The sequence below is a fragment of the Pseudophryne corroboree genome, chromosome 4 (genome assembly GCF_028390025.1).
Source record: "Pseudophryne corroboree isolate aPseCor3 chromosome 4, aPseCor3.hap2, whole genome shotgun sequence".
Lineage (NCBI taxonomy): Eukaryota > Metazoa > Chordata > Amphibia > Anura > Myobatrachidae > Pseudophryne > Pseudophryne corroboree.
The window spans coordinates 452,038,924-452,059,136 of NC_086447.1; the positions used below are offsets into that span (position 1 = coordinate 452,038,924).

Here is a 20,213-nt window from a genome sequence, read left to right on the forward strand (position 1 = left end):
TTTGGCTGTGGCAGGCCTGCCACAGAATGTGCAAGCTGAATTGTACTACAAATCCAACGAGCAATAGTCTGCTTAGAAGCAGGAGCACCCAGCTTGTTGGGTGCATACAGGATAAACAGCGAGTCAGATTTCCTGACTTCAGCCGTCCTGGAAACATATATTTTCAGGGCACTGACAACGTCTAGCAACTTGGAGGCCTCCAAGTCCCTAGTAGCCGCAGGCACCACCAATAGGTTGGTTCAGGTGAAACGCTGAAACCACCTTGGGGAGAAACTGAGGACGAGTCCTCAATTCCGCCCTGTCCGAATGGAAAAATCAGATAAGGGCTTTTTCAGGATAAAGCCGCCCATTCTGACACGCGCCTGGCCCAGGCCAGGGCCAACAGCATGACCACTTTTCATGTGAGATATTTTAACTCCACAGATTTAAGTGGTTCAAACCAATGTGACTTTTGGAACCCAAAACTACATTGAGATCCCAAAGTGCCACTGGAGGCACAAAAGGAGGCTGTATATGCAGTACCCCTTTTACAAACGTCTGAACTTCAGGGACTGAAGCTAGTTCTTTTTTGGAAGAAAATTGACAGGGCCGAAATTTGAACCTTAATGGACCCCAATTTCAGGCCCATAGACACTCCTGTTTGCAGGAAATGTAGGAATCGACCCAGTTGAATTTCCTCCGTCGGGCCTTACTGGCCTCGCACCACGCAACATATTTTCGCCAATTGCGGTGATAATGTTTTTGCGGTTACATCCTTCCTGGCTTTGATCAGGATAGGGATGACTTCATCTGGAATGCCTTTTTTCCTTCAGGATCCGGCGTTCAACCGCCATGCCGTCAAACGCAGCCGCGGTAAGTCTTGGAACAGACAGGGTCCTTGCTGGAGCAGGTCCCTTCTTAGAGGTAGAGGCCACGGATCTTCCGTGAGCATCTCTTGAAGTTCCGGTTACCAAGTTCTTCTTGGCCAATCCGGAACCACGAATATAGAGCTTACTCCTCTCCATCTTATCAATCTCAGTACCTTGGGTATGAGAGGCAGAGGAGGGAACACATACCCTGACTGGTACACCCACGGTGTTACCAGAGCATCTACAGCTTATTGCCTGAGGGTCCCTGGACCTGGCGCAATACCTGTCGAGTTTTTAATCATGTGGAAGACTTCTGGGTGAAGTCCCCACTCTCCCGGGTGGAGGTCGTGCTGAGGAAGTCTGCTTCCCAGTTGTCCACTCCCGGAATGAATACTGCTGACAGTGCTATCACATGATTTTCCGCCCAGCGAAGAATCCTTGCAGCTTCTGCTATTGCCCTCCTGCTTCTTGTGCCACCCTGTCTGTTTACGTGGGTGACTGCCGTGATGTTGTCCGACTGGATCAACACCGGCTGACCTTGAAGCAGAGGTCTTGCTAAGCTTAGAGCATTGTAAATGTCCCTTAGCTTCAGGATATTTATGTGAAGTGATGTCTCCAGGCTTGACCATAAGCCCTGGATATTCCTTCCCTGTGTGACTGCTCCCCAGCCTCGCAGGCTGGCATCCGTGGTCACCAGGACCCAGTCTTGAATGCCTAATCTGCGGCCCTCTAGAAGATGAGCACTCTGCAACCACCACAGGAGGGACACCCTTGTCCTTGGTGACAGGGTTATCCGCTGATGCATCTGAAGATGCGACCCGGACCATTTGTCCAGCAGGTCCCACTGGTGCGTGGAATCTGTCGAATGGGATTGCTTCGTAGGAAGCCACCATTTTACCCAGAACCCTTGTGCATTGATGCACTGAGACTTGGCTCGGTTTTAGGAGGTTCCTGACTAGCTCGGATAACTCCCTGGCTTTCTCCTCCGGGAGAAACACCTTTTTCTGGACTGTGTCCAGGATCATCCCTAGGAACAGAAGACACGTCGTCGGAACCAGGTGCGATTTTGGAATATTGAGAATCCAATCGTGCTGCCGCAACACTACCTGAGATAGTGCTACACCGACCTCCAACTGTTCCCTGGATCTTACCCTTATCAGGGAATTGTCCAAGTAAGGGATAACTAAAATTCACTTCCTTCGAAGGAATATCATCATTTCGGCCATTACCTTGGTAAAGACCCGGGGTGCCGTGGACCATCCATACGGCAGCGTCTGAACTGATAGTGACAGTTCTGTACCATAAACCTGAGGTACCCTTGGTGAGAAGGGTAAATTTGGACATGAAGGTAAGCATCCTTGATGTCCCGAGACATCATGTAGTCCCCTTCTTCCAGGTTCGCAATCACTGCTCTGAGTGACTCAATCTTGAATTTGAACCTCTGTATGTAAGTGTTCAAAGATTTTAGATTTAGAATCGGTCTCACCGAGCCGTCTGGCTTCGGTACCACAACAGTGTGGAATAATACCCCGTTCCCTGTTGCAGGAGGGGTATCTTGATTATCACCTGCTGGGAATACAGCTTGTGAATGGCTTCCAAAACGGTCTCCCTGTCAGAAGGAGACATCGGTAAAGCCGACTTTAGGAAACGGCGAGGGGGAGACGTCTCGAATTCTAATTTGTACCCCTGAGATATCACCTGAAGGATCCAGGGGTCTACTTGCGAGTGAGCCCACTGCGCGCTGAAATTCATTGAGACGGGCCCCCCACCGTGCCTGATTCTGCTTGTAAAGCCCCAGCGTATACTGAGGGCTTGGCAGAGGCGGGAGAGGGTTTCTGTTCCTGGGAACTGGCTGATTTCTGCAGCCTTTTTCCTCTCCCTCTGTCACGGGGCAGAAATGAGGAACCTTGTCCACGAAAAGACTGCGCCTGATAATACGGCGTCTTCTCATGTTGAGAGGCGACCTGGGGTACAAACGTGGAATTCCCAGCTGTTGCCGTGGCCACCAGGTCTGAAAGACCGACCCCAAATAACTCCTCCCCTTAATAAAGCAATACTTCCAAATGCCGTTTGGAATACGCATCACCTGACCACTGACGTGTCCATAACCCTCTACTGGTAGAAATGGACAACGCGCTTAGACTTGATGCCAGTCGGCAAATATTCCGCTGTGCATCACGCATATATAGAAATGCATCTTTTAAATGCTCTATAGGCAAAAATATACTGTCCCTATCTAGGGTATCAATATTTTCAGTCAGGGAATCCGACCACGCCAACCCAGCACTGCACATCCAGGCTGAGGCGATTGCTGGTCGCAGTATAACACCAGTATGTGTGTAAATACCTTTTAGGATACCCTCCTGCTTTCTATCAGCAGGATCCTTAAGGGTGGCCATCTCAGGCGAAGGTAGAGCCCTTACAAGCGTGTGAGCGCTTTATCCACCCTAGGGGGTGTTTCCCAACGCACCCTAACCTCTGGCGGGAAAGGATATAATGCCAATAACATTTTAGAAATTATCAGTTGTTATCGGGGGAAACCCACGCATCATCACACACCTCATTTAATTTCTCAGATTCAGGAAAACTAAAGGTAGTTTTTCCTCACCGAACATAATACCCCTTTTTTGGTGGTACTCGTATTATCAGAAATGTGTAAAACATTTTTCATTGCCTCAATCATGTAACGTGTGGCCCTACTGGAAGTCACATTCGTCTCTTCACCGTCGACACTGGAGTCAGTATCCGTGTCGGCGTCTATATCTGCCATCTGAGGTAACGGGCGCTTTAGAGCCCCTGACGGCCTATGAGACGTCTGGACAGGCACAAGCTGAGTAGCCGGCTGTCTCATGTCAACCACTGTCTTTTATACAGAGCTGACACTGTCACGTAATTCCTTCCAACAGTTCATCCACTCAGGTGTCGACCCCCTAGGGGGTGACATCACTATTACAGGCAATCTGCTCCGTCTCCACATCATTTTTCTCCTCATACACGTCGACACAAAAGTACCGACATACAGCACACACACAGGGAATGCTCTGATAGAGGACAGGACCCCACTAGCCCTTTGGGGAGACAGAGGGAGAGTTTGCCAGCACACACCAGAGCGCTATATATATATATACACAGGGATAACCTTATATAAGTGTTTTTCCCCTTATAGCTGCTGTATAGTTAATACTGCGCCTAATTAGTGCCCCCCTCTCTTTTTTAACCCTTTCTGTAGTGTAGTGACTGCAGGGGAGAGTCAGGGAGCTTCCCTCCAACGGAGCTGTGAGGGAAAATGGCGCCAGTGTGCTGAGGAGATAGGCTCCGCCCCCTTATCGGCGGCCTTATCACCCGTTTTTCTATGTATTCTGGCAGGGGTTAAATGCATCCATATAGCCCAGGAGCTATATGTGATGCATTTTTTGCCATCCAAGGTGTTTTTATTGCGTCTCAGGGCGCCCCCCCCCAGCGCCCTGCACCCTCAGTGACCGAAGTGTGAAGTGTGCTGAGAGCAATGGCGCACAGCTGCAGTGCTGTGCGCTACCTTGTTGAAGACAGGACGTCTTCTGCCGCCGATTTTCCGGACCTCTTCTGCCTTCTGGCTCTGTAAGGGGGCCGGCGGCGCGGCTCTGGGACCCATCCAAGCTGGGCCTGTGATCGTCCCTCTGGAGCTAATGTCCAGTAGCCTAAGAAGCCCAATCCACTCTGCACGCAGGTGAGTTCGCTTCTTCTCCCCTTAGTCCCTCGATGCAGTGAGCCTGTTGCCAGCAGGTCTCACTGAAAATAAAAAACCTAAACTAAAACTTTCACTAAGAAGCTCAGGAGAGCCCCTAGTGTGCACCCTTCTCGTTCGGGCACAGAGATCTAACTGAGGCTTGGAGGAGGGTCATAGGGGGAGGAGCCAGTGCACACCAGATAGTCCTAAAGCTTTCTTTAGATGTGCACAGTCTCCTGCGGAGCCGCTATTCCCCATGGTCCTTACGGAGTCCCCAGCATCCACTTAGGACGTTAGAGAAAGGATTTTGGGAATCCAGGGCAAGATTCATACCAGCCACACCAATCACACCGTATAACTTGTGATAAACTAACCCAGTCAACAGTATGAACAACAGCAGAGCATCAGATCAACCCTGATGCAACAATAACATAGCCCTTATTTAAGCAATAACTATATACAAGTATTGCAGAAGAAGTCCTCACTTGGGACGGGCACCCCGCATCCACTACGGACTACGAGAAATAGATTTACCGGTAAGTAAAATCTTATTTTCTCTAACGTCCTAGTGGATGCTGGGGACTCCGTAAGGACCATGGGGATTATACCAAAGCTCCCAAACGGGCGGGAGAGTGCGGATGACTCTGCAGCACCGAATGAGCAAACACAAGGTCCTCCTCAGCCAGGGTATCAAACTTGTAGAACTTTGCAAAAGTGTTTGAACCTGACCAAGTAGCCGCTCGGCACAGCTGTAGTGCCGAGACCCCTCGGGCAGCCGCCCAAGAAGAGCCCACCTTCCTAGTGGAATGGGCCTTAACTGATTTTGGCAGCGGCAATCCAGCTGCAGAATGAGCCTGCTGAATCGTGTTACAGATCCAGCGAGCAATAGTTTGCTTTGAAGCAGGCGCACCAAGCTTGTTGGAAGCATACAGGATAAACAAAGAGTCTGTTTTCCGGACTCTAGCCGTTCTGGCTACATAAACCTTCAAAGCCCTGACCACATCAAGCAACTCGGAATCCTCCAAGTCCGTAGTAGCCACAGGCACCACAATAGGTTGGTTTATATGAAAAGATGAAACCACTTTTGGCAGGAATTGTGGACATGTCCGCAACTCTGCTCTATCCGCATGGTTCAAACCAGTGGGATTTCAGGAAACTCAACACCACGTTAAGATCCCAAGGTGCCACTGGAGGCACAAAAGGGTCTGAATATGCAGCACTCCCTTCACAAACGTCTGAACTTCAGGTAGAGAAGTCAACTCCTTTTGAAAGAAAATGGATAGGGCCGAAATCTGGACCTTAATGGAACCCAATTTTAGGCCCAAAGTCACTCCTGACTGTAGGAAGTGAAGGAAGCGGCCCAGCTGGAATTCCTCCGTAGGGGCATTCCTGGCCTCACACCAAGCAACATATTTTCGCCATACATTTTCGCTCAATGTTGAGCTGTCACGTCCTTCCTAGTCTTTATCAGCGTAGGAATGACCTCATCCGGAATGCCTTTCTCCGCTAGGATCCGGCGTTCAACCGCCATGCCGTCAAACGCAGCCGCGGTAAGTCTTGGAACAGACAGGGCCCTTGTTGCAACAAGTCCTGTCTTAGAGGAAGAGGCCACGGGTCCTCTGTGAGCATTTCTTGCAGAACTGGATACCAAGTCCTTCGTGGCCAATCTGGAACAATGAGTATCGTTCTCACTCCTCTTTTTCTTATTATTCTCAGCACCTTGGGTATGAGAGGAAGAGGAGGAAATACATAGACCGACGGGAACACCCACGGTGTCACCAGTGCGTCCACAGCTATCGCCTGAGGGTCTCTTGACCTAGCGCAATATCTCTGCAGCTTTTTGTTGAGGCGGGATGCCATCATGTCCACCTGTTGCAGTTCCCACCGACTTGCAATCTGCATGAAGACTTCTTGATGAAGTCCCCACTCTCCCGAGTGGAGGTCGTGCCTGCTGAGGAAGTCTGCTTCCCAGTTGTCCACTCCCGGAATGAACACTGCTGACAGTGCGCTTACGTGATTCTCCGCCCAGCGAAGAATTCTGGTGGCTTCTACCATCGCCACCCTGCTCCTTGTGCCGCCTTGGCGGTTTACATGAGCCACTGCGGTGATCTTGTCTGACTGAATCAGAACCGGTTGGTCGCGAAGCAGGGTCTCCGCTTGACTTAGGGCGTTGTATATGGCCCTTAGTTCCAGGATATTAATGTGAAGGCAAGTCTCCTGCCTTGACCACCGACCTTGGAAATTTCTAACCTGTGTGACTGCCCCCCACCCTCGGAGGCTTGCATCCGTGGTCACCAGAACCCAGTCCTGAACGCCGAATCTGCGACCTTCGAGAAGGTGAGCACTCTGCAGCCACCACAGGAGAGACACCCTTGCCCTGGGGGATAGGGTGATTAACCGATGCATCTGAAGATGTGATCCGGACCACTTGTCCAGTAAGTCCCATTGGAAGGTCCTCGCATGGAACCTGCCGAAGGGAATGGCCTCGTATGATGCCACCCTCCTTCCCAGGACTCGAGTGCAGTGATGCACTGACACCTGTTTTGGTTTTAATAGATTCCTGACCAGTGTCACGAGCTCCTGAGCTCTATCGGGAGATAAACCCTTTTCTGGTCTGTGTCTAGGATCATGGCTAGGAAAGGCAGATGAGCTGTAGGAACCAACTGCGACTTTGGAACATATAGAATCCAGCCGTGTTGCCGTTACACTTCCAGAGAAAGTGATACGCTGTTCAGCAACTGCTCTCTTGATCTCGCTTTTATGAGGAGATCGTCCAAGTACGTGATAATAGTGACACCTTACTTCCGCAGGAGTACCATCATTTCTGCCATTAACTTGGTGAATATTCTCAAGGCCGTGGAGAGACCAAACGGCAACATCTGAAATTGGTAATGACAATCCTGTACCGCAATTCTGAGGTACGCCTGATGAGGTGGATAAATGGGGACATGAAGGTATGCATCCCTTATGTCCCGAGTCACCATAAAATCTCCCCCTTTCAGGCTTGCAATGACCGCTCTTAGCGATTCCATCTTGAACTTGAACCTTTTCAGGTATATGTTCAGGGATTTTAATTTCAATATGGGTCTGACCGAACCGTCTGGTTTCGGGACTACAACATGGTCGAATAATAACCCCCTCCTTGTTGAAGGAGGGGAACCTTGACCACCACCTGTTGAAGATACAATTTGTGAATTGCAGTTAACACTGTGTCCCTCTCGTGGGGGGAAGGCCGCAGGGCCGTCGGTGAGAGGGCATCTTCTCAAAGTCCAGCTTGTATCCCTGAGACACAATCTATTGCCCAGGGATCTAACAGGGAGTGAACCCACTTGTGGCTGAACTTATGAAGACGTGCCCCCACCGGGCCTAGCTCCGCCTGTGGAGCCCCAGCGACATGCGGTGGATTTTTGTAGAGGTCGGGGAGGACTTCTGTTCCTGGGAACTAGCTGTGTTGTGCAGCTTCTTTCCTCTGCCCCCGCCTCTGGCAAGAAAGGTCGCACCTCGGACTTTCTTGTTTCTTTATTCGAAAGGCTGCATTTGATAATGTCGTGCTTTCCTAGGCTGTGCAGGAATATAAGGCAAAATATCAGAATTACCAGCTATAGCTGTTGAGACCAGGTCCGAGACCCTTCTCCACCCAATCCTCAGCCTTCCATATGCCTCTTAAGTCGGTATCATCTGTCCATTGCATATTCTACAGGACACGTCAAGCAGAAATTGACATAGCTTTGACTCTAGGACCCAGTATACTCATGTCTCTTTGGGCATGTTTTATATATACATATCTCTTAAGACAGCATCTTTTATATATATATATATATATATATATATATATATATATATATATATATATATATATCTATCTATATACATACTAGGGTCTCAATCTCTGCTGATAAGGTACCTCTCCACGCTGCCACAGCGCTATAAACCCATGCCGACACAATCGCCGGTCTGAGTAGTGTACCAGAATGTGCACGCTATCTGCAGGATCCCTGAGAATAGCTGTTACGTCAGGGCTACCTTTTGGGCAAACGTGACACCCTAGGGGAAGATTCCCATCATATCCTGGCCCTAGTGGGGAAAGGATACTGGCTGAGAATTCTTTGTGGGAAACTGCAGTCTTTTGTCTGGAGATTCCCGCTCTTTTTCATCATGAGAGGAGGGAAATTTACCTTAGCTTTCTTCCCCTTAAACATGTGTACCCTTGTGTCAGGGACAGATGAGTCATCAGTGATATGCAAATCATCTTTTATTACAATAATCATATATTGAATACTTTTCTGCCATTTTGGCTGTAACTTTGCATTATCGTAGTCGACACTGGAGTCAAACTCCGTGTCGATATCAGTGTCTATTATTTTGGATAGTGAGCATTGAGAGACTCTAAAGGTCTCTGCGACATAGGGACAGACATGGGTAGATTTCCTGTCTGTTCTCTAATCTTTTGTGCAATAAATTCACCTTAGCACTTAATTACACATATCCAAACAGGTGTCGGCGTTGTCGACGGAGAAACCCTCTCACACACATATTTGCTCCATCTCCTCCTTAGGGGAGCCTTTTACCTCAGACATGTCGACACACACGTACCGACACACCACACACTCAGGGAATGCTTATCTGAAGACAATTCCCCCATAAGGCCCTTTGGAGAGACAGAGAGAGTATGCCAGCACACACCCCAGCGCTATATGTCCTAGGAATCACACAGTAACTTAGTGTTAACCCAGTAGCTGCTGTATATACTGTTTTTGCGCCAAATTTATGTGCCCCCCCTCTCTTTTTACCCTCTTCTACCGTGATTCTGCAGGGGAGAGCCTGGGGAGCTTCCTCTCAGCGGAGCTGTGGAGAGAAAATGGCGCTGGTGAGTTCTGAGGAAGCGTTTCCGTGTAAAATATGGCGGGGGCCCATGTATGTATATGTATATATATATTATATATATATATATATATATATATACACACACACACACACACACACACACACACACAGTGCCCAACTGTATATATGCCCACTTTTGCCAAGAGGTCTCTAAATACTGCCCAGGGCGCCCCCCCTACGCCCTGCACCCTACAGTGACCGGAGTATGTGGGTTTAATGTGGGAGCAATGGCGCACAGCTGCAGTGCTGTGCGCTACCTCATATGAAGACTGGAGTCTTCTGCCGCCGATTTCGAAGTCTTCTTGCTTCTGTCACCGGCTTCTGTCTTCCGGCTCTGCGAGGGGGGCGGTGGCGTGGCTCCGGGATCGGACGACCAAGGGTGCGATCCTGTGTACGATCCCTCTGGAGCTAATGGTGTCCAGTAGCCTAAGAAGCAGGACCTATCTTCAGTGAGTAGGGCTGCTTCTATCCCCTCAGTCCCACGTAGAAGAGAGTCTGTTGCCAGCAGATCTCTCTGAAAATAAAAAAACTTAACAAAATACTTTCTTTTTAGCAAGCTCAGGAGAGCTCACTAAGTAGCACCCAGCTCGTCCGGGCACAGATTCAAACTGAGGTTTGGAGGAGGGACATAGAGGGAGGAGCCAGAGCACACCAGTATCCAAATTCTTTCTTAAAGTGCCCTGTCTCCTGCGGAGCCCGTCTATTCCCCATGGTCCTTACGGAGTCCCCAGCATCCACTAGGACGTTAGAGAAATAATAATAAAGAGAAATGACAGTACTTCATTGCCTTAAATACTGCGCTTTTTTAAAAGGCCTGGCAGTATTATATGAGCTTATTATATAACTCAGTTCTATGGTTTCATATTCTTAGACATCTGAATTTTGTAACACATTTTACTACTTTGTCGTGACACTAGGACAAATGTACGGTGATCTTGTGTGTGTTGATATCAGTGCTCATGTATCAGAGCTTGTTTTCTTTTTTTTTATGCAAGAAAGTTTATATAGGAGAACTTCACATACTGTACATACATGTTGGGTATGTCAACAGTTTATAGTGGTCTGGCAGAAAAACAGATATATTTATCAATATTAGGTCAGATTTAGAAATTCTTTAAGTGTCACTTACACCTTTCCAATATATTTTAGATTTTGTGTAATTTATTTTTACTTAATTTGCTTGGTCTTTAATATAAAGAATATCAAGTGCAGCATTTCTTACATGCCCACATATTCCCAGTCAATCTAAAGGTTATATTTTCTGCATCATTCTTTAATACTACTATCCAAAGTATCTGGAAGCTTATATTTACTTCTTAGTGTGATAACTGTAGTATAATGTAGTTCATAGAGTATATACTCTCTGCACAATGATACAGGTACACATGTAAAAGTATTTTATGTCATTGCAAGGATTACAATTTTTTTTATCTAGGTAAAAAGTAACACAATATATCGTATGTTTTCACTTGAAATTTAGGAGATATTATTCATCATTCACCTGCGGCACATTAAATATTTCAGTCACAGTAATTTATGTAGCACATGCATATTACGCAGTGCTTGGAAGAGAATATTTAGACACTCACATGTGCGTGCTTACAATCTATAATCCTTACCACATCAACACATTTTTTTTGTCAGAAGATAATTAAGCCAAAAGCATTGTGGGTGGAGAACCTCCAAATGCCTCACATGTAGGGCCCTGGTTGGACTAGAAGAGGTTTCCTCCCACCCTCCTTTTCATTTCTCCATTAATTTTCTTTTCCTTTCTCTGTTCTCCCTGTCTATTGTTCTTTCTACTTTTTGTTGGATGCACCTCTTTAACAGAGTATGCATATTATAAAATTACAGGTTCAACATGTGCCACTGGTTCACTATAACCGATATGGCTGACGTGTTATGTTACGCTAAATTCTGATTGACATTACTTGCTAAGTATACTTTTGGGTGTGAACCAATAAAGATAATTTGGATAAAAAAACACATTGAATATGTTATGATTTTAGCATGAGCTTACTTTGTTGATTAATATTTTAGATCATGTCTCTGCAGAATGCTCTTATGTGTAGCTAATTTAGTGGTTCATTCAAATAGCTCTTACCTGCGTAGGCCCTTGCTCAACTGTATAATTGCATTTTGCTCTATGTTAGACTACAGAGTTTATAACAATTATTCTGATTAGCAGTGCTTAGTATTATACTGTAGAGTGTGCATCTGCATTTTTTTTCTTCTGTGTAAAACTGTAAGTCTCAGCATGATTGCACCTCTCATGTTTAGAACTGAGGTGTGCAGTCCAAAGTCACCCGCCACCCCCATATATAATTGTGACTACTACATGTCACTCCACTGCATTAAACATCCCCCCCCCAAAAAAAATATAAATATATATTATTTATGTTTTATAAATAATAAAAAAAAAATATTTATGTTACACATTAGTAATGCTAATGTGCGTTTCCCATAAAGATCAGATACGATTGGACTTTGGAAACTTTCCTTTATCACAGAAACAGATATTTTCTTTCAACTCGCCTGCAAAAGTTGACATTGTCCATCAGTAACCAGTCACCAGCCTGCAGAGCATGTACCAGCATTCCATCCACCCATTCAAATGTCCCACTGCTCTGTCCCTCTACGGAGTGAAGAAGCTGGTCCTTAAAGCTCTGTAAATCTTCCAAAATGGCAGTAAACTCTGGTAATATGAAAACATGAGAAGCATTACACAAAAACCTATGTGCAAAAAGAGGATTTTGGTACTTACCGATAAATCTATTTCTCTTAATCCACTTGGGGACACTGGAACTTTAGACAGCTGGGGTGTGAAGAATGTAGACCGGAGGTGGCACAATATATGGTAAATAATTGCAGTGCTCAGCTGGCTCCTCCCACTTCACGACCCTCCAGTTTGAAAAATTGACGGAGAGAAGAGGGAACATGAAATAAAACATTCGGGAAGGAACCAAACACGCCATGGCGTAAAACTTCAACTAATTAACTATCAAAGTGTTATCTGACAAAAATTTGATAGAACCAACTAACAAGAACAAACAGGCTGGCAGCACCGAGGTGGGCGTCCAGTGTCCTCGAGTGGCTTCAGAGAAATAGATTTATCTGTAAGTACCAAAATCCTCTTTTCTCTGTCATCCACTAGGGGACACTGGAACTTTAGACAGCTGGGGACGTCCCCAAAGATACTCCCACGGGCTGGAGTATTGTCCGAAGCCTGCAGAAATAAACAGCCAAAATTGTAATCCTTAACCGCAAAAGTATCAAATTTGTAGAAACGAGTGAACGTGTGTGCAGAGGACCACGCTGCAGCTCTACAAAGTTGGACCGTAGAAGCTCCTCTAGCAGTCGCCCAAGAAGCTCCTATTGACCTGGTGGTATGAGCACCCACACGAAACGGTACTCTTACCACTGGATACATAAGCCTGTCTAATGGCAAGTCTCATCCATCTGGACAAAGTTTGTTTCGTGGCCGGCCAACCCCTTTTTGGACCATTATACAGTACAAACAAAACTTCTGACTTTCTAAGCGAACTCTTAGCCTTTACGCAAGCCCTTAACGCCCTGACAACGTCCAGAGAACTATCACTGTCCGACATCAAAAAGGATGGGACCACAATAGGTTGGTTAATGTGAAAACTCGAAACCACCTTAGGCAGGAACTCTGCCCTAGTACGGAGTTCTGCTCTATCCTCGTGGAAAACCAAAAAAGGACTTACAGGATAGGGCTGCTAATGCCGATACCCTACTTGTCGAAGCCAATGCCAGTAGCAAGATTGTTTTTCAGGACACATACTTAAGGTCTGCAGTCTCCAAAGGTTCAAAAAAGTCAGATTTGAAAAATTCTAGCACCATGTTCAAATCCGAAGGAGCCGTGGAAGGGTGAAATGGAGGCTGTAGCCTCAACACTCCCTGTAAAAATGTCTTTACCTCCTGTTGGATGAAGATCTAAAGGGCTGAGACTTGTACTTTTAAAGGACCCTAACCTCAAACCTCCGTCTAAACCAGCGCAACAACCTGGTAAAACGAAAAACTATCTGGGGTTCCAACCCCTAGGCTGGCACCAATCCATGTATCTTTTCCAAATTCTATGGTAGTGTGCCGCAGTAACCGGCTTTCTTGCTGCTAACATTGTAGGGATAGCTGCACTGGGAATGCCCCTTTCCCTCAATATCTTGGTCTCAAGAACCACGCAGTCAAACGACGGCGATTCAGGTCTGGGTGTAGGAATGGTACCTGTGACATCAGAACTTCCCTCTGCGGCAACTTCCAAGGCTACTCTGCTAGGAGACCCCTCAGATCTGAGTACAAACTTCTGCGCAGCCAGTCAGAATTACCCACACTCTTTCCTGTTTTACCTTTAACACTGTTGGTAATAGAGGAAACGGTGGAAAGATGTAAACCAGTTCATAAGGCCAGTGATAGCGCGTCCACTGCCTCTGCTGCAGGATCCCTTGTTCTGGTCACATACCTCGTAAGTTGATGATTGTGACGGGATGCCATTAAATCTACCTGTTGTAACCCCCACTGTCTAACCACTGCGTCAAAAGACTTGGGGTTGTAGACTCCACTCTCCTGGGTGCATGTCTTGACGGCTGAGATAATTCGCCTCCCAGTTGTCTACTCCTGGAATAATGACACAGAATTATGTCGCGTTTTTCTGCCCGAGACAGAATCTTTGTAGATCCCCTTAAGGCCATCCGTCTTTGTTCCTCCCTGGCCGCTGCTGTGACATTGTCCGATTGTATTCTCACGTGCTGAGTTCGTACTAGGCTCTCTGCTTGAAGAAGCTCATTGTAAATAGCTCGGAGCTTCAGTACATTTATTGGTAGACTGCTCTCGTACTATCTCCCCTGAAATTGATGGTAGTCCAGAACTGCACCCCAACCTCTGAGACTTGCATCCGTCGTCAAGATGATCCAGACCCAGATTTCAAAATGTTTTCCAACTGTCTTGAATCTGGTCTTCCAGTAGGAAGACTTTTAGCCGTATCGAGTCCAGAATAAGACCCAAGAATTGAAGTCTTTGGGTTGGTTGGACTTTTTGAAATCGACAATCCAACCGTGCCAAGTGAGGACCTGATGAGTCATTTTTGCATCCCTGATCAAGATTTCCGGAGACGAGGCCTTGATAATAAGCAAGTCGTCCAGGTAAGGTACTATTGTTACCCCCATAGATCTTAATTTTGCTACCATGACCACCATTATCTTTGTGAAGATCCTTGGAGCAGAGGACAAACCGAACGGTAGTGCTCTGAATTGGTAGTGGTTCTTATCCACAGCAAACCTCAGATACATTTGATGTGGAGTCCAAATTGGAACATGGAGGTACGCATCCTTTATGTGCATAGACACCATGAATTCCTGCTGTTCCAATCCTGCAATGACTGAATGTATCGATTCCATCTTGAACCGGTTAACTATTAGGAATTAGTTTCACCTTTAAGTTTAGAATGGGCCTGACCGAGCAATCTGGCTTGGGAACCACAAAAAGATATGAATAAAAACCATCCCTTTTTGTGCTACTATCACTTCTGTAAGAAGAAACCTTTGGATAGCTGTTTCCAATGCTCTTGCCTTGTGAGGGCACTGAGGCAGACACGTAGCAAAATATTGACAGAGTCCGTAAGAGAAAATCGATCTTGTAATCCTGGGAGACTATATTGTTGACACAGATGTTTGGAGAGGTTTCGGCCCAGGCTTCCTGAAACTTTGTCAACCGGGCACCCACCTTGGGGGACCCAAGGTAGCTGGGAGACCGTCTCAGTGGGCTTAGAAACCCGTTTTCGGGTTGCTGAATGGGAATGGCCTCTGCCCCGTTCCCACGAGATTGTCCTCCAAAACCTACCTCTTTCACAAAAGGACTGAGCTCTAAATGAAGTAAAGGCCAGTCTGGAAAAACATAGTCTTTCGGCCGGTGTGTTTCTAGGGTATGTAGTAGGCAAGAAAGTCGATTTTTCAGCTGTAGCCTGTGAAATCCATTTGTCCAATTCTGGACCAAACTAAGTATCCCCAACAAAGAGAATGGCTTCTACGGCCTTCTTGGAGTCCGAGTCCACCTGCCAATCTCTGACCCATAAAACTTGCCTTGCCGACACTGCTGAAGCTGAAATACGCGATGCTATCCTACTAGCATCCTTTGCGGCCGACTCACGAATATGCTCTACTAAGCAAGATATCTCTTCCTGGTTACTATCTTCGGTCACTGCACAGACTGACTGACTAGCCTAAGCCACAATGGCCTTACTTACCCAGGCACTCACCAGCGTCGGTCTGTGGGATGCCCCTGCTGCCACAAAGATGGACTTAAGCGCCGTTTCCAACTTGCGGTCCGAAGTATCCTTCAATGTAGTCACATTTGGTATAGTTAAGTTCGTCCTTTAACAATCTAGCTAAAAAAGCATCCACATTAGGTGGGACCTCCTATTTTGTCATGATCCCTTTAGGCAAGGGATAATTCACGGCAAATATCTTGGGTATTTGGAAACTCTTATCTGGCTGTTTCCAGGCTTCACCCATCTGTTCCTGAAGTGTCTTAGGAATGGGGAATATTGCAGTCTGTGGCTTTTGAGACTCAAAACAGGTCGAAACCCTCAGACTCCGTGATTTCTTCCTCCTTGAAGTTAAGGACCTGTTTTACTGCTTTAATAAGGGACTCCAAACCCTTGATCTCTGAATCCTCCTCTGGAGGGGAAATCCCAAATACCTCCTCCACCGATTCCCTGTCCACCACCATTTCTCTGGAGATATCTGCTAAGGCATTTTCCCATGATCCTGATGGACCACTACTCCAGGCCTGTGCGTCCATTCCTAAACATGTGTCGCACAGACCGGAGCTGCCAACGCCTGTGCTCTTTTTCTCACATTTTGAACACACATAGCAATTTTGTGTGTTTTTGGTTGGTGCTTTAGTAACCATGTTTTTAGTACACACACACACACACACCGCAAACAGCAGTCCTGCCACTCTATTATAATAGAAGGGGACAGACTGTAGAGATAAGGTAGCAATGAACAGCTGGTTTTTCTTTTCAATTTTATCAAAAAGGTAAAAAGATAAACTTATTGCAGGTTGTTTAAGGTTTGTTTGCCTCTGTTGACGTTTCTGATGCTCCCCTCCTTAAGACCTGTCAACAGCGTCCCTTGGGAGATTATATATATATATATATAGATAGAGAGAGAAAAAGATCTGGCGGCACTCAGGAGACTATGTCAACCAATATGAATTTTTATTGGAGCAACATCCAACAATTGTTTCGGGCCCGAAACAATTGTTGGATGTTGCTCCAATAAAAATTCATATTGGTTGACATAGTCTCCTGAGTGCCGCCAGATCTTTTTCTCTACAATTGGATGTTTACATCTCATGGAGGGCACCGGAGCAGTTTCTGCATTAGCAGGGGGAGTGCCGGCCACTTTGCTTCTATATATATATATATATATATATATATATATATATAGATATATATATATATATAGATATATATATATATATATATATATATATATATATATATATATATATAGATAGATATATATATATATAGATATATATAGAGAGAGAGAGAGAGAGAGAGAGAGAGAGAGAGAGAGAGAGAGAGAGAATCAGTGAGACTTGGAGCTGTGGTAACTAAAGCCCGCCTTGATCCACCCCCCTCCTATTCCAGCCCGCTCTCCAAGAGCGCCTAATTACTACCTAAAATGGGCACCGCTGCAATTTTTCGTTCACCTCGCTGCCTTTGCTATAATGGCCGGAGTGGGCGCTGTACACTGTGCCCTTCCGGAGTTCCCTCTGGCTGTATAAACACAAATACCGCTGAGCTCTCCTTGGCTGTGGTCTATTCCCGGTTGTAACCCAAACCGATGAGCTCTCCTGCGCCTCACCTGTCAGCGGCGTCCCTTGCACTCAGCTGTCCCCACCTGGTTACCTCAGTGCGCTGAACATCTGATCCTGTCTGCCGCGTCTTTGTGATCCCCGTGTCTCCGGCGGTTACCACCTGACCAGAGACACTATGTGCTGGCGCCCGCTGTCACTATACCCTGTCAGGAGAGAAGGACTCGGTGGGGGAATGCTGTTAGCGGCGCAAGTTCTAGATGCCGTCGCTCACTGCGTGCCCACTGCGGGGAAGGTGGGGGGGCCTTTAGTACTCACTGTGCTGGATTCTCAGAGTGAGCAGTGGATCCCTTCCACCAGGATCTTGTTCACAAGTACTCCAGAGAGTACCTTGGTGGACCGTGCTCCCTCCCTTAGTGGGGTGGGATTAGGTCACTGCAATCATAAAATATCTTAACTGGAGAAAGAGCTCCCTGAGGAGCTTCTACCTCCTCAGGACAATTTTTCAAACTGGAGGGCCGGGGGGGGGGGGGGGGGGGGGGTGAAGGGGGAGGACTACAATTATTATATCCGGTGTCCATTCTTCACACCCCAGCTGTCTAATGTTTCAGTGTCCGCTAGTGGATGACAGAGAAATAAAAAAAATAGTTGTAAACATATTTAATATGATTTTATTCTTAACATAGCTGTCTGCTGTGATGTTCAACACATTATAACATATTAGCCTCCCTCTTTGTATGCTATTTCCCTGCCTGCAGCCTCTAAATCCTTGTAGGTGATATCAGAGTAAATATCCTGCCCCAAACAGTCTGATTAATATTTGTAAGCAAACTGTGAAAATCAGCATATGAACATAAAATAAGAGGCTACATTTTAGCCTTTTATTTTATGTTGATATGCTTTGGTGCAGGATATTTCTCTATATTCTGATATTACCTACAAGGGGACAGAGGCAGCAGGCAGGGAAATCACATACAGAGAGGAGGGGAGGGGGGATACAGTGGAAGAAGGTTAATATACACAGTGTGAACTGCGGGGGAAGGGCATGCCATGGTTGCTAACCTTTTTACTAGCTGTAAATATCTCTTCCAGTCTTCAGTGTACACATGGGCACATTTCTCTCTCACAGAGCCCCCCCCCCCCTCCCTCCTCACATCAGGAGACATATGAGGTGACATCATCTTTGTGGGACTAGAGAAGGCAGGGCGGGCCAATTCATTTTAAACAGCCGCCCACCCACCAGCGTCTATTGATATGGGCGCTGGTGGGCAGTGCAGACAGAGGGAAGTCCGCCCACAACCCGGCCTCCTCTCCTGCAGCAGCCATGAGCAAGTGGGGCAACCTCACCGCAGGCGGGTGGAAGCAGAAAGCAGTTCTGCCCCTTTCCAGCACAATTTAACCTGTGCCAACGGGCCGTAAAAGGATGCGTTAGGGGTTGTGAGTTTGACATGCCTAATTCATAGCTAATTCATTTAATGCCACCAGGAAATAGCCATAAACGTACAATATACACCACCATTCCAATTTGGCCCCTTACCGGCATTTGAGAGGGAGTTAAGTTTGGCATTCAGTCTCTGGATTTGCAGTAGGACAGTCTCCAGCTTGTTTAACACTTCTGTAGTAATGCTTCGGCATCCTTTCACCACAGATCTTGAATGCTGATTAAGATTCAGATTGCTCCAGGAACGGAATAAAATTTCTGTCTCATCTGGAGATATATCTGCAGCAAGGAGGCTGTCCTTTACCAGGGTTACCACCGCATGTCCTACCTGCTCAAGAAGTTGGTGCCATGGTCTGTTAATGTCAGCCTAATATATTGCATTGGGAAGGGAGGGGAAGAAAAAAAAAAAAAGTTTTAAAGAAACACTTTTGCAATTTTCTGTAAAATAAAAAGCCATACAGCAAATCACTCTAAATACAGATAAACATAGCACCTGTTCAAATCCTCCAAGCAGCTCTGTAGTGTCCATTGCACTATTCATGGCCATGACTTTAAGCTTGTTTCCGGTCAAAAGAGCCAAGAGCTGAATAAGGCTGGTCTTTCCGACAGCTGTAGGTCCGACAAGGATAACCATCCAGCCCATTTCTACACACTTCATTACTGGTTCAAGTGCTTGTAGGGAATGATGAAGGAGAGAGAGGTGTTTGTGTGGAGCAGAGGAACAACACATGCCACGGGGAAGGACTGAGTAGCCAACCTGAGGACACAAAAATCATATAAAACACTGTTTTATAAACTACAACAAGATACCTATAGGACAAGGCAACAATGACACAAATAACCAAAAACACATGCAAAGTGTGCAAAAAAAAAAACCCCACAATCTATTACATCGCTCATTTCACCCCCCCACCTTGAAACGTCTGATGACACATTACTGCACTCAACCCCTAAAGACTGGCGTGAGCAGGACCCATTTGCTGGATCCAAAAGAATCTTTGTCTAGGTGTGACTGGTGTAGCAACAAAAGGGAGAAACAGACCTCCCAAGTAAGAATCATCTGCGACTTTAGATGCAGAGAGGAGAGTTTCCAGTGGGTCAGAATCTTCAGCTGCAAAGGAATGCAGTGAAACTGGGCATACTCTATTCTCGAAGGGTAAGAAAAGAGCCAAGCATGAGCATGCAAGAGTGGACGAATTAGTGACGCCAGTCCAAGAAGGTGCGAATCTTAGCCTGCAGGGACTGTAGTTTGTCTTTGGGGAGGAGCACTCGCTGGACTGTGGAGTCCAGCAATCCTAGATGTAGTACCTCTTGAGGTGGAGTCATGGTTCACTTTTGGCAATTGATAATCCATCCACGAGACTCGAGATGGTCCACTGTGAGACAGATGTGGTCCCTCAGAATCTCCAGAGACTGGGCCAAGAGAAGTAGGTCATCCAGTTAAAGTAGAAAACGTGTCATATCCCCTTTAATCTGAGGTGCGCAGCATAAC

At 46.5% G+C, this 20,213-nt stretch overlaps 1 protein-coding gene across 1 annotated transcript in view; it reads right to left on the reverse strand.

Moving 5' to 3' along the window:
• The window catches only part of MDN1 (midasin AAA ATPase 1), a 695,825-nt gene that overhangs the window by 325,415 nt on the left and 350,197 nt on the right, over nt 1-20,213 (reverse strand). The window contains exons 42-44 of the mRNA XM_063916985.1: nt 19,215-19,478; nt 18,818-19,088; nt 11,974-12,133 (exon numbers count right to left, since the gene is read on the reverse strand). Of these exons, the coding sequence (XP_063773055.1) occupies nt 11,974-12,133; nt 18,818-19,088; nt 19,215-19,478 (695 nt within the window). The remainder of the gene's footprint in view (nt 1-11,973; nt 12,134-18,817; nt 19,089-19,214; nt 19,479-20,213) is intronic.